Source organism: Ammospiza caudacuta, chromosome 4, assembly GCF_027887145.1.
Source record: "Ammospiza caudacuta isolate bAmmCau1 chromosome 4, bAmmCau1.pri, whole genome shotgun sequence".
NCBI lineage: Eukaryota > Metazoa > Chordata > Aves > Passeriformes > Passerellidae > Ammospiza > Ammospiza caudacuta.
Genome location: NC_080596.1, coordinates 46,880,043 through 46,895,850, shown reverse-complemented (window position 1 = coordinate 46,895,850; position 15,808 = coordinate 46,880,043). Strand labels below are relative to the sequence as shown.

The 15,808-nt window shown below is 37.6% G+C and overlaps 1 protein-coding gene across 1 annotated transcript in view; it reads left to right on the top strand.

The window, feature by feature from the left end:
- FAT1 (FAT atypical cadherin 1) overlaps window positions 1-13,451 on the top strand; it is a 94,361-nt gene extending 80,910 nt beyond the window's left edge. The window contains exons 18-28 of the mRNA XM_058803051.1: window positions 850-1,651; window positions 2,618-2,749; window positions 2,859-3,022; window positions 3,483-3,945; window positions 4,463-4,616; window positions 4,851-4,961; window positions 5,175-5,806; window positions 6,053-6,190; window positions 8,245-8,304; window positions 11,063-11,098; window positions 11,991-13,451. Coding sequence (XP_058659034.1) covers window positions 850-1,651; window positions 2,618-2,749; window positions 2,859-3,022; window positions 3,483-3,945; window positions 4,463-4,616; window positions 4,851-4,961; window positions 5,175-5,806; window positions 6,053-6,190; window positions 8,245-8,304; window positions 11,063-11,098; window positions 11,991-12,613 — 3,315 coding nt within the window. The 3' untranslated portion in view covers window positions 12,614-13,451. The remainder of the gene's footprint in view (window positions 1-849; window positions 1,652-2,617; window positions 2,750-2,858; window positions 3,023-3,482; window positions 3,946-4,462; window positions 4,617-4,850; window positions 4,962-5,174; window positions 5,807-6,052; window positions 6,191-8,244; window positions 8,305-11,062; window positions 11,099-11,990) is intronic.
- The last annotated feature ends 2,357 nt before the right edge of the window (window positions 13,452-15,808 follow it).

Below are 15,808 nucleotides of genomic sequence, written 5' to 3'. Positions count from 1 at the left end.
CTCTGATTCTTCTTTAACTAATTTCTTCAGTGTCACTTTCAGTAACTGAGAGTGAGTTCTGGAAAAAGTAGTGGGAAATAAGAGGTAAGAAATAGAAAGAAAAACGTGAACCCAAGGGAATGCTCTTAGCTCACTCTTCTTTTTTTACTGTCCTTGTACACCAGCAGTGTATGTCTTTGTCCAGAAGGGGTGGAGAATAGGGTGTTCAAAAAGGATTTAAAATTGAATTGGGCTGATACAGTTAAAGACAGTTGATTAACTGTCTAAAGCAAATAGCAGTACAGGTACCCACCTCTTGTTTTCCTGTGACCAAAAATCATGAAAGGCAACATAATTAACTTTCTACATGCATTTTTTTCCTTTTGAAGTTCCATTTAGCACGGTACATTTACTTTGTCTTCCAGATTATCTCCTATTGTAGTGAAGCATGTTGTACATTTCTAGTGCATGACTCATTTCAAGTTTGTAAAGTGTTTCTGTGCTTGATATTAAAAAGCTTCAAGCACCATCTGCTGTCTGAAATCAGCTACTGTGCATTTCCTCTGTATTTGCTACCAGTGTTAATAGCTTCCTGGCATTTCCAGGTAATAAGAGCACTATAGGCTTTTAATCTTGGGAGAAATGAAAACATGTTTGTGTGTGCCTGCTTATATAAGCTTTTTAAATTTTCAGCATTAACTTCTATGTTAGGAATTGTGTTACAGAATTTATGTAAAGCATTTTACTGTAGGACTTCTTGATGGGGTTTTTGTGGGCACAAAAATACAGCTCAACTATATACAGGATAAATATCTGCAGTAGACTTTGAGATGAAGCAAAAATGTAAATTTGTCCTTATCTTTCCTTTAGGTGTCAGATAATGGAAAACCACCGTTGTCATCTTTGACTTACATTGATATTAGAGTTATTGAGGAAAGCATTTATTCTCCAGCAATACTGCCTCTGGAAATCTTTATCACAGCCTTTGGGGAAGAATATTCAGGTGGTGTCATTGGGAAAATTCACGCAACCGATCAAGATGTTTATGATACCTTGACATACAGTCTGGACCCCAAAATGGAATCCCTGTTCTCTGTTTCCAGTACTGGTGGCAAACTAATAGCACACAAAAGGTTAGATGTAGGACAGTACCTCCTAAATGTCACTGTTACAGATGGAAAATTTACAGCTGCAGCTGATATTACTGTACACATCAGACAAATCACACAAGAGGTATTAAATCACAGTATCGCAATACGCTTTGCAAACCTGTCCCCTGAAGAATTCATCGGTGATTACTGGCGCAATTTCCAGAGAGCATTGAGAAACATCTTGGGCGTGAGGAGAAATGACATCCAGATTGTTAGTTTGCAGCCTTCTGAGCCTCCTTCTAATCTGGATGTCCTCCTGAATATTGAAAAGTCTGGTAGCTCTCACCACCCAATGAGAATTTTGCTCCACAAGATAAACTCTTCTGTGCCTGACCTAGAGGAGATTTTAGGTGTCCGGATAATTGATGTGTTTCATAAGCTCTGTGCCGGCCTTGATTGTCCTTTGAAATTTTGTGAAGAAAAAGTAACAGTGGATGAGAACACCATGTCAACACACAGCACAGCCAGGCTGAGCTTCGTCACTCCCCGTCATCACAGAACAGCAGTTTGCCTTTGTAAAGGTAAGAAACACAGTAAAGGAAATTGTATCCTTGAAAAGATTGTTCTGGTTTTAAACACCAGTAGTCCTCAGATGGAAATTTATATTACAGAACAAGATCAGGAATATTCGGTAACTCTCTCTATACTTTGCCTAATTTTATTTGTAGTAAGGAGTAATTCTTTCTTATCTCATTACCTCATTTCAAGAATTTACATAATACAAGTTTATAGGAGTGGGTATGTATTTTCTTTATAGCTACACCTTCATTTTCCATTTTATGAAATAAGTAAATTTTTTGTTGTTGTTGCCTATCCTATTTTGATGACCATTTTCAGTCTTGTGTTCACAAAAGTAAGTTCCTGCAAAGTACCTGAATACTTCCTTGTTTTTGCTTAGCGGAGTAGCCCACACAGTTTCCAAACTTGTTTTGGAACGAGAGGGTAATGTGGGAGATAAATATTTATTAAAATATATGTAAGTACAAAGATTTCTGACAGAAGGTTAATTTATCATTATCTCTGAGTAAAAAAACATCGCTTTTTAAAATCAGGACTTAACCTTGCTGGGTGAACTTGCACATAGGAAGTAAATATTTAAAGCACATTCCTTTTCCCATTCCTTTTCCTTTCTTAAATACAGACATGTTTTTCTCTGCTCTCCCCTACCTACTCTGTCCGTGCTTATAGCTACATGTTGAATTTTTGTGGTGAATGATTCCAATGGTAAACCTTAAACCACAACACCAGTTTCCCAATTTTACCAATTGAATTGAGTAATCAAAATAAGGCTGAGCATCTGCCACTCTATATACTCTTTGTCTAGAATAGAATGTCTGTGCCAGTCATGCCCCATAACTGTTATTCACTTCCTTGTCTGATAGTCAGAAATATCATTTGGGGCATTTTAACCTACTGTACTTAGCAGTCTCTTTTCACAAAATACCATAATCACCAACAAAAAAGAAATAATGGATTTGGTTTCACAGAAGGGAAATGCCCCCTGGTAAGCAGTGTGTGTGAAGGGAATCCATGTCCTGAAGGTACTGAATGTTTAGGAGATCCAAAGGAAGGAAAATACACCTGTGTTTGCCAAGACAGCAAAGCTGGACAATGTCCTGGTAAGGAATTAACTTTAAAAAACTCTCTAAAACTATATTACTTTCAATCAAGTATAAATTTTATTCCAGTCCTGTGCTAATACTTTTTATGCTTTTCTGTATTCCTAAGCATCAGCTGGCTCCGCTGTGACATTTACTGGGAGCAGCTATGTGAAATATCGTCTCATGGAAAATGAGAACAAAGAGGAAATGAAGCTGACAATGAGACTTAGAACTTACTCTGCTCATGCAGTTGTTATGTATGCTCGAGGAACAGACTACAGTATCTTAGAGGTATATTAAAATCTTCTAGTGCATATCTCCTCCTTTCTTTGTACCATCTTCTTACTATTTTTGTGTCAGATTAAAAGATTGAGTCATAACATCTATGTAGAATGGTTGTAACTGAAAATTGCTTTAAAGGTAGGTAGGGTGTGTTACACATCCAGGTGAAAAATTTGTACAGAAATTTTTACATTTGTAAACAAACAAAGGTTCCTGAATCATATATTTTAAACAGCTTTAAATTTATTTGCTTATAATAGTTTAGTTCATACAGGAAAAGTTACTTAAAACACAAGATGAAAGGTATTGAAGTATTGTAATATTTTGATTATGATCTGTGATTGCTTTACTAGAGGAACAAAATGTACAAAGTGTACATTTCCAGCAAACATAAACTTTTATAGGCATCAATATTTTAAACTCTTTAAGTGTGCAGACCATTTATTGATATTGTGGCTTTCCTCTGTAGATCCATCATGGAAGACTGCAATATAAATTTGATTGTGGCAGTGGACCCGGGATTGTCTCTGTTCAGAGCACTCAGATAAACGATGGCCAGTGGCATTCCGTGTCTCTTGAGGTGGATGGAAACTATGCGCGACTTGTTCTGGACAGGGTGCATACTGCATCTGGTACTGCTCCTGGTACACTTAGGACACTCAACCTGGACAATCACGTGTTCTTTGGTGGTCATATTCGTCAGCAAGGTACAAGACATGGTAGAAGTCCTCAGGTTAGCAATGGTTTCAGAGGCTGTATGGATTCCATTGTACTAAATGGACAAGAGCTGCCCCTAAACAGCAAGCCACGAAGTTATGCACACATGGAGGAATCTGTAGATGTCACTCCTGGGTGCTTGCTGACTGCCACAGATGGATGTTCGAGCAGCCCCTGTCAGAATGGAGGCATCTGCAACGCACTGTCAAATGGAGGTAAGCTGCTCTTTATTCTTCTGCTTTTAGCTTTCAAAACTGCTTTTCAACTTCTCTGCTTTGAGGGATGAAACAACTTCGTGCATAATTCTTGGTTTCCCAGAGTTGTAGAAATTCAGTTGTTGAATAGGTAGGAAGGCTGTGTGTGCTTTGTAGATTCAACTGCTTGGGGATATGAGGTAGACAAAGTCCATCTGCCAAAGTGGGAATTTAATCTTCAGTGCTAACATCTAAGGTCCATCCTCTTAACAGCCTACTTTGGAGTTTTTCTTTGAAGATTCTGAAATCATTGGGACAACTTGTGTTTTGTGAGAAAAATGTTTAAGAAAACTCTTACTGTTAGTCTTTGCCTCACCTTTCGATAAAAACATTTCTATTTTTTCCCATCCTTTCTTTCATGTAGCAGCTTGGTGGGTAGGGAGGAATTTATCTTAAATCTGTGGGTGGGCAGGGAGGATTTTATCTCAAATCCAGTAAAGCTGTGTGCACCTTTCAAAAAGACTGTATTTGATTTCAGGTTACTACTGCAAGTGTGCACCTTTGTTTATGGGAACTCACTGCGATGTAAGTGTCAACCCATGTGCCTCCAACCCCTGCCTTTATGGTGGGACTTGCATCCCAGTCAGTGATGATTTCATCTGCCAGTGCCGAGGACAATATACAGGTCAAAGGTATGTTTCTATGGTTCATTGTATCAATGAACCCCTTGGAAAACAGGATATAAATGTAACACTTTTTCTGTTTTTTTTTTTTAATGTGTTTCCTACTTTAAGCTCAGATTTGAGACATACTGGAGCTGGCTGAAGTTAACAGCAGCCCCTGTGTTACAGCTCTGTATCCCACATTATGAAATTGCTTGCAGTTAAGGTAATGTTCCGCTGGTTTTGTTTGTTTTGCCTTTGCAGATGCCAGCTGGGTCCATATTGCAAAGACAATCCTTGCAAAAACAGTGGCAAGTGTATTGACAGTTTGGATGGACCTGTTTGTGAGTGTGAAGCAGGCTTTCGTGGAGAAAGGTAGGTAGCATTCCACATATGTTGAATTGTAGTAGTATTAATTAAGAGATTAACAGTTCAAACTGGTTGAAGTCTGGGATGTTGATAAAACAGTAAAATGCATGTTAGTGTGCAGTACCTTATAATAAACAGATCTAAAATTGTTGAGAACAAGATTACAACAAAGACTGCTGATGTAAACTAAACATCACTGCTGTGCTCTGTTTCTGATAGGTGCCTGACTGATGTCGATGAATGCATAGAAAACCCATGTCTCAATGGTGCCCTTTGTGAGAATACTTATGGTTCATACCACTGCAACTGTAGTCGTGGATTTGGAGGCAAACACTGCACAGACATTGTTCTCAATAAATATGTTTCGACATCTTGGAACATTGGCTTAGCTGAAGTGATTGGGATTATTGTTTTCGTCGCAGGAATCTTCTTGTTAGTTGTGATTTTTGTTGTTTGCCGCAAAGTGGTTAGTAGGAAGAAGAAGCACCAGCCCGAACCTGAAGACAAGCAACTGGGAGCTACGACAGCCTTCTTGCAAAGACCGTGTTTTGATGCAAAATTGAATAAGAACATCTATTCTGACATCCCACCACAGGTTCCTGTTCGTCCCATTTCATACACTCCAAGCATTCCAAGCGACTCCAGGAACAATCTTGACAGGAATTCTTTTGAAGGGTCTGCTATCCCTGAGCACCCTGAGTTTAGTACTTTTAACCCAGATTCTGTACATGGTCACCGGAAAGCTGTAGCTGTTTGCAGTGTTGCGCCAAACTTGCCACCTCCACCTCCCTCCAACTCACCTTCAGACAGTGATTCAATACAGAAACCCAGCTGGGATTTTGACTATGACAGTAAGAGACATTCCTGTTTTTACTTTCCTGTTAAATGGGTATGCTGGTACAATTTTATTATGAGTACAAAGTCTCTGTCTACACTTCTTAGAGTACAAAAGGCATTATGTCTTCACTGGGCTTTGTCTCTGATCAACCTTCATGCTCTACTAAGTTTTGTAAAAATGTGGAGACTTCAACTTTAAATAGTATTGATTCTTTAAGCTAGAATCTATTCATTGTCTCACTCGAAACTTTTTCTTTCAGCTAAAGTAGTAGATCTTGACCCCTGCCTTTCTAAGAAGCCTCTGGATGAAAAGAACTCCCATACTTACAGTGCAAGAGAAAGCATGTCTGAGGTCCAGTCTCTCAGCTCCTTCCAGTCTGAATCCTGTGATGACAATGGTACGTAAAATGCAACCATTCTGTACTGCTGCTGATGTTCATTTGTTCTGTCTTTGCATCTGTATCTCTTAGTAACAATAGGATTTACATATATTGAATATATATTAAATAGTAGCTTATTTAATATATATTTGCATTTACTTATGTTAATGCCCAAATCTGTTAATTTAAAAAAAAATATTTTACCTATCTCTATGCCAGCTGTTAATTACTTTACTTTAAAGTTATAATCATTCTGCTGTTAGAATATTACAGTGAAAATGCAGCTCAAGTTGCTCAGAGCCTTGTGTTTAAAACGTATTAGAATTTGGTAAACTCTTCTAGGTTATCCTTAGTTATCATCTTATGCAAGAATACAGTGAATTTTAAAAAATGGCCTCTGCACAAATATAACTTTCACTTTGCTGTTCAGCTCTCAGTAAAAAGCTTTCTGGTGTTACAGTTTCATTTGTTTCCTTCTCTTTTTCTTGCTGCGACCTCAGCTCCCATATGGATCAGATCAGTTCTGAGTGAGAGCAGAGTTTAAGGGACTGCTTGTAAGTTTGATTCCTTTAGTAATGAAGGAAACTTCACAAAAAGGAGTTTTGTTATAATAGAACAGTATATTTGGCTTTCACCATGATTGAAATGAATTCATAAAAACATTTCATACATTGAAAAAAGCCAATATAAAAATATGAATATTTTGATCACATCTCAAGTCCATCAAAATATAATCAGCAGACATACTTGTGGGTTGGATTATTATTAATTGGATGTCTTTTTCCATTGTTATGACAGATGCTTTTGTAGTTGATATGAATGCATCTATGTATTCAGAAGCATGTCATACTGATTGGACAAAGCCACAGTTTTCTCATAACTTAATTTGCTAAGTTAAGGTGTGCTTTGATTCTTTATTCCACTTTCTGCTTTTGTCTCTGCCTGGTAAAAAAGAACTTGAAATTCCTTTAGCTTAGGAATAAAGAACATTCTGCTTCTTTATGAAGTAGAGTGATTTGTTATTAACAGCATGAAAGAAAACTATCTGGTTTAATGATTGGTGAAAGTAAAATGGTATGCTTGCAGTCCTCATCATTTTATCAGTAGACCTGATGCCAACTTGCAACTTCTTTTCCTGTGGTTTTAAGTGTCGTGTTGTACATGTTGTTCTCCCCTCCTCACTGTCTTATATGTCTAGTATATTCTTTTTCCCATTTTCTGTCATGTGTTGATTACTCATTAATACATCATTTTAAGAGAAATAGCTGTAGCATCATAGATACTGTTCCTTCCTTCCATTTTGGTAGATTGAGAATTTAATAGCTTGATATTTAATCCCTGAGCTGTGCAAAACAGTTGCATGTGCTTACTTCATTTTTACCTTATAAGAATAAATCCTTCTCCATTCCAAAACTATCTTGAGGGAAAGTGAAGACATAAAAACTACATTCAAGTTTGGTTTTTTTAAAATAAGTATGTAACAGCCTGAATTTGGTATTCCTACTGTGGTATCTCTACTTTATACAAAACTTAAGTAGATGAGTAACAGAAATTTTCAGTAGGTATTTTTCATATTCTATCCTTTTAGTTCATTTCAGGGAAAATTTCTTTTCCGTATCTTTCATTGGTAGGGAGGCAACATAGTTTACATCTTTAAGGGAGAAGTCTAATGCAATAATCCTTAATTCACTCAACACAAGCCTTGAGAAAAGTCTAGTTTGTTGCTATATAGATAAAGTATGATGCAAATGAGTATATTTAGGCAACATTTCAGAAATTCTAAAACAACTTTAGCAGCCTTGTCCTCATACAAAATGTACTTCATGAGTAGTTACTTTTGTATGTTTAGCAATAATAAAATTGAGCTTTAGATATGTGTTTTATGTGTTACATGCCACTACTCTCTAGATTGAGAGTGAATGTGCATGTACACTAATAATGTTGCTCTATAAAACAGTAACAAACTGCAATTTCACAGTGTTGATGGGGGTTTTTATGTGTATGTGTCTGCTGTTTAAAGTGATACTAACTATAGGTTTGTTTTAATTTGCTCCTTTTATACCTTTTACAAGCTTCCGTAGTGACTGTAATACACCTTGTCAATGCTGTCGTTGACTCGGTGGAAAAAGAAGGTATATACATGTTTTCATATTTATTTACTGCTTTGGCAGCATAATGCACGTTTGTTGTCTTACATTGTCTTCTAGTAATGTAGTCCTAGCCAGATGTGAGTTATAGAATATTATTTACTTAGACTTTCTCATAAGTTATAGCAAAAAATATATTTATCTTGTAGATCTGTTAATGTTTTCTTGAGTATGCTGTAAATGCCTTGTCAACAGGTTTCAAAGTGTATTTTCTTGGGGAAAAAAGGGATTGGCATAAAAAGATCTGGGTGCTTACTCTCTTCTGAAAATATTAATACTAAAGCTGCCAGAAGAATTGAGACAACATCAAAGGCAAATACATGCAGTACTGTAGATGAAACAGCAGCCTCTGCTTCCTTTGCTTCTCCCACCCGCACCTGTTGACACCTTGTCCGGCTGATCAGAATCAAAATGGTCTGGTATCAGTACTCACTTCCTTGGTCTTCAGATCAATCTGTCTCTTAAGTAGAAAAAAAATAGTTCTGTCTGCATCTGAGATATGTAGGCATATACATCCTCCTCAGTTTAGCTATCTTGTTACTATGCAGCCTTACAACAGTACCTAAAATGTGCATTTGGGTATATGTACATACACATGTATATGTGTGTGTGTGTGTGTAGTATGTATTTGGAAGTTAGAAGGTAGGCATTTTCAATGGTGTGTTATTTTATTTCTGCTAACATTTAAAAACTAACCACTCTGGGAGATACAAACTCTTTACAAAATAATAAGAGTAATAAAAGTGCCAGTGAGTCTATACAAATGCTAACTGTTGTTTCAATTGACTAAATACTACTTTAAGTAAGTTCCAGTAAAAGGCAAATTATTCACTCCATGACCATGAGTTTGCAGAGGTTTCTTCTGAAATAGATCCAGTCTATGCTTCCTATTTCAAAATACAGACTGGGAAACATAATGTTTTTTACTAAGTCCTACTTAAAATGAAGCCATTGTAAGAACATAAAATCTATTAGAGTAGCTGAAGTTTCACTTTGGTTTGTTATCTGAAGTGTGCCCTTTTTAATTTACACAGGCACACAAAAAGTAGACAAATACAAGAACTTCCAATTACTTGAGAGTATTTCATTAATGAGGGTGCCATTTCATTAATGTGTACCTATAGACAATAGCCCTCTGTGCAAAAAAAATTGCAATGCACAGTACTTGGGAATGGGAGAATTACAGGACTAAAAGAGGCCAGATATACCAGGGGAAATATTTAATTACTGACTAAGATTTTCTCTAAGATTTTAATTGGTAGAATCTGAAAGTTATAGATGTAGTTTTCAAGTCAAAGATAAAAATATTGCCTGGTGTTTTAGTATCACCCTAAGATAAATACAGACATTGTGTGTGTTGCAATTGTCGAGAGATTAAATATGTCCTACTCCAGCTGCTTCTTAACATTTGAGAGTTTCTGCTCTTAATAAGCATTTCCTCTTAATAAGCATCTTAGGTAAGGAGTTCTGCTTTTGAGCACCCTCAGGGAGGGTGCCAGTTCAAGCAGCAGAGATCCTTACTCAAGCCTGCAGCAAGAGCATGTTCTGGGACAGATGGTCCCTACCTTTAGTGTCCCCAAGTGTTTCTGTCCAACAGGCGTCCTGGAAGCATGAACTGTAGCTAATTTCATGTGGGACAGTTTTGGGCCTGTATTCTCTGCACTGTTCCTCAGGCTGTAGCAATGCTGAGCGCAAGAGAAAATACAGCTCCAATCCAGCAGATTGTCACATAAAGATGGGCACGTCCAGTTCTAGTTTGTGTTTCTGCTATTTACTTTAAAGGGTCTTTGCCTCAGAAGAAGAGGAAAACCTAGATGTCTCCATTCCTTGGTGAAAGTGCTCTAAATCATAATGCCTATTGGCTTTAGTTTTGCACCCAATTTCCCAGGAAAAATAAAGAATGTTCTCTTCTAAGTGGACTAAGGATCAGAACCTTCTCCTGGAGTTGAGGCCAGAGATGTTTTAAGAGTCTCAGAGCTCAGACTGACATCTCCATTAGTCTGAACAGTGTGTCTGGGCTAGGCAAGCTTAAAAATAAAGGAACTTCTCTCTGAAGAATCCTCTGTCCCTTCATTCTTCCAACAGATGAAAGTATGAATTCTTAGGAGAGGATTCTGCCATTAGGATAGGCATCACTCATCCATAGAGCCTTTAATAGGGAATATAGATTCCTGAATAGAGAAAGGTTTAATATTTGTCAGGGCAGTTCTCTGCTGAGTGTGAGTTCTTGGAATTGCTGTACAAAGGGGGAGGACGGTTTCCCAGTGCTTATGTATGGAAGCCAGACACTAAAGGAAGAGTTACCCTGATACTCAAGAGATACTTCTAAGTGTAAGCACCAATAGATGGATCCCTGTATGAAAACACAAGGGTAGATACAAGGAAAGAAAAAATCAGGTCAAGTCCCACTACCTTGTGTAGCAGAAGTCCTGTATATACTGATCAGTATATACTGATACAAGAATTTCAGTAAACTCCAGACTGCAGATTTTACCACAAGACAGCCATGTCCCAGATGGGCTTTACGTGAATTCAGTAGCTGTCCTACAGTTCAAGTCTTAACAAATAATGAGCTCAGGAGAAAAAAAAAAAACAAAAAACACTTTAGTATTGCTAATTAAACTGGACAAAAACAGCGTGAATGTCATAGTGACTAGTCATTGTTTGTCTTCATATTGGTTCTACTATTTGATTCCTAACTACAGATGTTTTCTCCTTTTTCTTCTTATTCTGCCATCTAAAGAATCTTTTGCTGTTCCTGACCTCAGCAATTCAAGAGGTGACTTCTGCATGCAGTTCATTGATGTTCACCAAAATTTCTGTTAATATTTGGTTTTAACACAGACTTAGTATCAGTTGCTTGCTGTGCATTTGTCTGCAGTGATTTCTTTTTACTATATTTGCACTATATCACAACATTGTATTTTTTTATTGGTGTTTAGATGAGAGAAATTATTGGTTTTTAGTTAGTTTAGGTTTATATCTAGTTTCCAGCAAATACAAACTTATTCAAAGGGAGCTTGCAAGAGAGGATCAAGTCCAGTCATTTTTGCATGATTAAGCTTGATTTTCCTGGTTTGTTCTTGTAGTTGAATGTGGAATGTCTTTACTAATAACGTAAGATTTTTGTCAGAGGTGTTCCTGTAGAGCTAACAGCATTTTGTGAAACTAACTTTATGATGTGCTTGAGCAGCAGTCACTTTAAATGGTCTGAAATACTTTACCAAATAGAAATTGCTTCTTTTATCTAAGAAAGATTTATATATGCTAACTATATTCTTAAGAAAAACAGGCCATTGTTATGACCCTAAGTAATTACTCAGCAACAATTAAGTATTTAGCTGCACCAGGTAGGGTGTTGATTCTTTGCTATCCATTGAACAACTATGTATTGTGACAGCACATTCCATAGGTGACTACAGCTCTTCCCATGTTAGGTGTGATGTGTGGGAAAATGTAAAAGTTCAAGTTGTGAATGACGCACTATCTCATGCATGGCATAAAGTGAAGTTGTGTTGAATGTCTTTGTGCAACCAGGGCAAACTGCTGATTAACAAGTGGTGTCCTAATCACAGTGACTGCATTGTCTTAATACATGTGTTGACTTCTCAGTTCAGACTGACTTGAATACAAGACAATAATACTATTTTTTTCTTTAATTAACTTTTCAGGTTATCACTGGGATACATCAGATTGGATGCCAAGTGTTCAGTTGCCAGGTATCCAAGAGTATCCAAATTACGAAGTGGTGGAGGAGTCAGCTCCCCTCTACACAGATCCAAATGCCATCGATACAGACTATTACCCTGGTGGTTATGACATAGAGAGCGATTTTCCACCTCCACCTGATGATTTCCATGCACCTGATGAGCTTCCACCATTACCACCTGAATACAGCGACCAGTTTGAGTCAATACAGCCGCCCAGAGACATGCCAGCCGTAGGTAGCTTGGGTTCTTCCGCCAGGAGCAGGCAGAGATTTAACCTTAACCAGTACCTTCCCCATCACTACCCTGCAGACATGTCAGAACCTCAGACCGCCCCCGGCGGTGGCGGCAGCTACAGAGAGCCGTACGCTCCGTACTCGCTGGGGTTCAGTCCAGACTTTGAGGCACCCCCTGCAGACAACATGTCCATGTCTGTGTACGCTTCCACAGCCTCCTGCTCGGATGTGTCGGCATGCTGTGAAATGGAGTCTGAAGTCATGATGAGTGACTATGAGAGTGGAGACGATGCTCACTTCGAAGATGTGAAAATTCCTCCGCTTGATTCCCAGCAACATACAGAAGTCTGACACACTCAACAAAAGTGCCTGGACTCTTAACAAACTTTAACAAATCTAGAACAATTTTCAAGAGCTTTTTTATTTTTTCCTTTTTTTTTTTTTCCCAACCACGGTGAATGCTTTTGTTTCAGTGAGCTAAACTGGCATGGCAGCATTGGATCATGCAATTCATTTCACTAAATGAACCTCTTTCCATTTCCTGACCTCCTGTATTTGGAAAGTTCTAAGATTTCCACTGGCTGTGCCATTTCTGAACATCCTTTATGTACTTACATTTTCTATGTTAAAAAAAATCACATACCACTTCTCCATGTTAGCATGATGCGTATATTTATATAGTTCTAATGCAATTAATTTTCTCCTATTTTTTGTAAATTTTATGTACAGTTTTGATTTTAATAGTTTTAACTAGGTTTTGTAGATATTTTGTGAATTTGTTTTCCACTGAAACTAGTGGTGTTAGTGTGCCATTAAAAATGAGCACCCTGACTTATTATAATCAGGGCATCACTGTATGTATTCCCCTGAAAAACTAAGGTTTGACATTTCATTGTAAAACATTCAACATATTCACACAATTTCAATTGTACATACATTAGGTCTGATATTTTTCTGGGTCAGCTATATGGAAATGTCTTAAATGGGTTGCTGTATTTTAGAACTGTAAACATTTTTTCCCTTCTTGGAAAGTGTGTTGGGGACCCTCTGCATACCAGTTTAGAACCAAAACCACCATGACACAGTTTTTATAGTGTCTGTATATTTGTGATCCAATGGTCTTGTAAAGGTTTTTACTGAAAATTACCATTAGCCAGTCTTTCTTACTGACAATAAATTATTAATAAAATACTTTAGCTTTGCTCTGTGTATCTCTATTATATAATATACCATTGACAAAGCATTCAGTGCAGCATTTTTTAAGTCTGTATATGTTTTGTACTGTATTAAGTTACTTGCTCCAAGCAACTCTTTTTCCTCTCCTCTGAAATCAGCCTGCAGCTGTGTTAGAGATGCTCACAAGATGGCAGTGTGTGTCTGCTTAATGGTGTTTTTAAAAGTAATCGGGCCAGTCTGAATAAAGATTGATGGGTATCAAACTGCAGCAGCCTTCTCGGTAGTTTGCATTTTTCTTTAAATATATAATATCAGCTATGTAAGTTGCTGAATATTTTTTCTCAAGTCACAAAAATATATACAAAGAAAATCCCCAAGATCTTTAAAGCAATTTCTCCCCTCCTTTATCACCTGAATACTTAACTTTCATGACTAGTTACCCCTTGATGGTGCACCTGCATGCTGAAATGGCTGTGCCATTATCTGACTTTGTGCTAAATAGTTGGTGGTTTCCTGCAATTATATTTCAGTTGCAGTTTCTTACATTAAGTTCACACTAGAATTTTACCTTGAAGAAGTAAAGGTGGAGTACTGTTTTCCTGTGTATTATCCAGCTGCTTTTCTGACTAGAAAAAATCAAAGCCTTTAACAGAGTTCTCTAGCATAAATTTGGCCTGATGGTAAGCTAAAGGAATAATGTAACTGTCTTCTGCCTCTTGCTTGAGGGATGCTTTTTAAGTTCAGAACAGATTTCTTGGCACATTAGTGAATTTTTAATATAGCCTGGAATCCTTTCAGCTCCACCTCCATTTTGTTCCTACTGTCATAAAGTTCTGTAGCCTAGGAATATACAATATTAGATTCTCCCCCATCATGAGAGCTAAGCCTCAGCCTTCTACCATCTAGGGGAACAGGGTACTGTATTTGGAGTGCTATTTATATACAAAATGGAACAACTCCCAGCTTGGCAGCTGTATAATGGAAATTGGGTGGATTACAGGGCACAGCCAGGCACTGACATTCCTGTGTTAACTTGCCTATATACAGGTTAAGGATCCCATGACTTATGTAAAAAGACTAAAAAAATAATTTTAAACCCACGTTCTGGCTGTGCACTGCAATATTCACCCTGATAACTAAGAGCATTTTGTACATCAGACTGTTAGAATGTTCTTAATTAATTGCTTTTAGAAGAATCTTACAGAACTGTAAGCAGAGGGTGTCACACACTGTAGTAGTTCACATCTCTGCTTAAGGCCCATCTTGAGTGAGGAAGGTTAAACTTACTGGAAGTTTTGCTCAAGATTTCTTAATATCTGCTGCTTGGTAGGAATGACTCTTAGGCGACAGCAAGAGGAAGATGCTGCACAAATTTGCATCATTTCTCAGTTGATAAGGATTTCCAGAAAAGATGAAAACCTGCCCTACAAATATATTTTATAAAGTTACTCATTTACAGAAGGGCTTGAAGACAGAGTTTTAAAATTGAGACATGAAGAACAGGAATATCAACACTTAAATATACTTTTATTTGTAGTACTGCGAACTGAAGGCTAACACAGAACATCCAAACTAAAAAGGAGCAATGTCGCATTATTCTACAATGAAATTCCATGTCAGTGTAAGAGAATGCTTTGTTGAAAGTATCAGAATATATGTACATATATGTATGTATATGTATTTTTTTACCTTTTCACAATAATAGTGCTACTAGGCAACACACAACACCAAGGTTCTACTTCACAGCAGAAAACAAGGCTGCATCATAAGGCTCACTTATGGAAATAGCAGGCATTTTCAACTCCACAGCTTTCAACAGCTTTGCTGTTGGTGTGTATAGCAAGGACACGTTGGACAAATGCTCCCTTTGTGAGGAGCTCTTACTGCCTAATTCAGGCCCAGTAAGTGCAATCAAACCTATTTTCCCACACCGAGCTACAGCAATACACCAGATGAAGCTGGTGACATTTTAAACCCAATTAAAACTGATACAGCAGAGCTTAGCTGTTTGACTCAACAGTAGTCCAGCGCATTCAAAAACACTGCCCATGTGATTTACTTTACAAGCCAAACATTTTAAAGTCGGGGATTTCAGTGAAGTCACACATTCACTATACCACTGTCCTCATGTTGTCACAGCAAGAGGTTTAAGTTGAGATATAGTTTCATGTGCTACAATTTATGCCCATTCCAAAGGGTACCACTGAGAAGAGCCTCTCCGTCTTTACAGCTTCACATCAGGTATTTATAAACAGCATCAAGTTCCCCACTGAGCCTTCTTTTTTCCCCAGATTGATCAGCCTCAGTTCTCTGAGTCTCTCACCTGAAAGTAGCTCCAGTCTCTTAATCATCTTACCAGCCCTTTGCTGA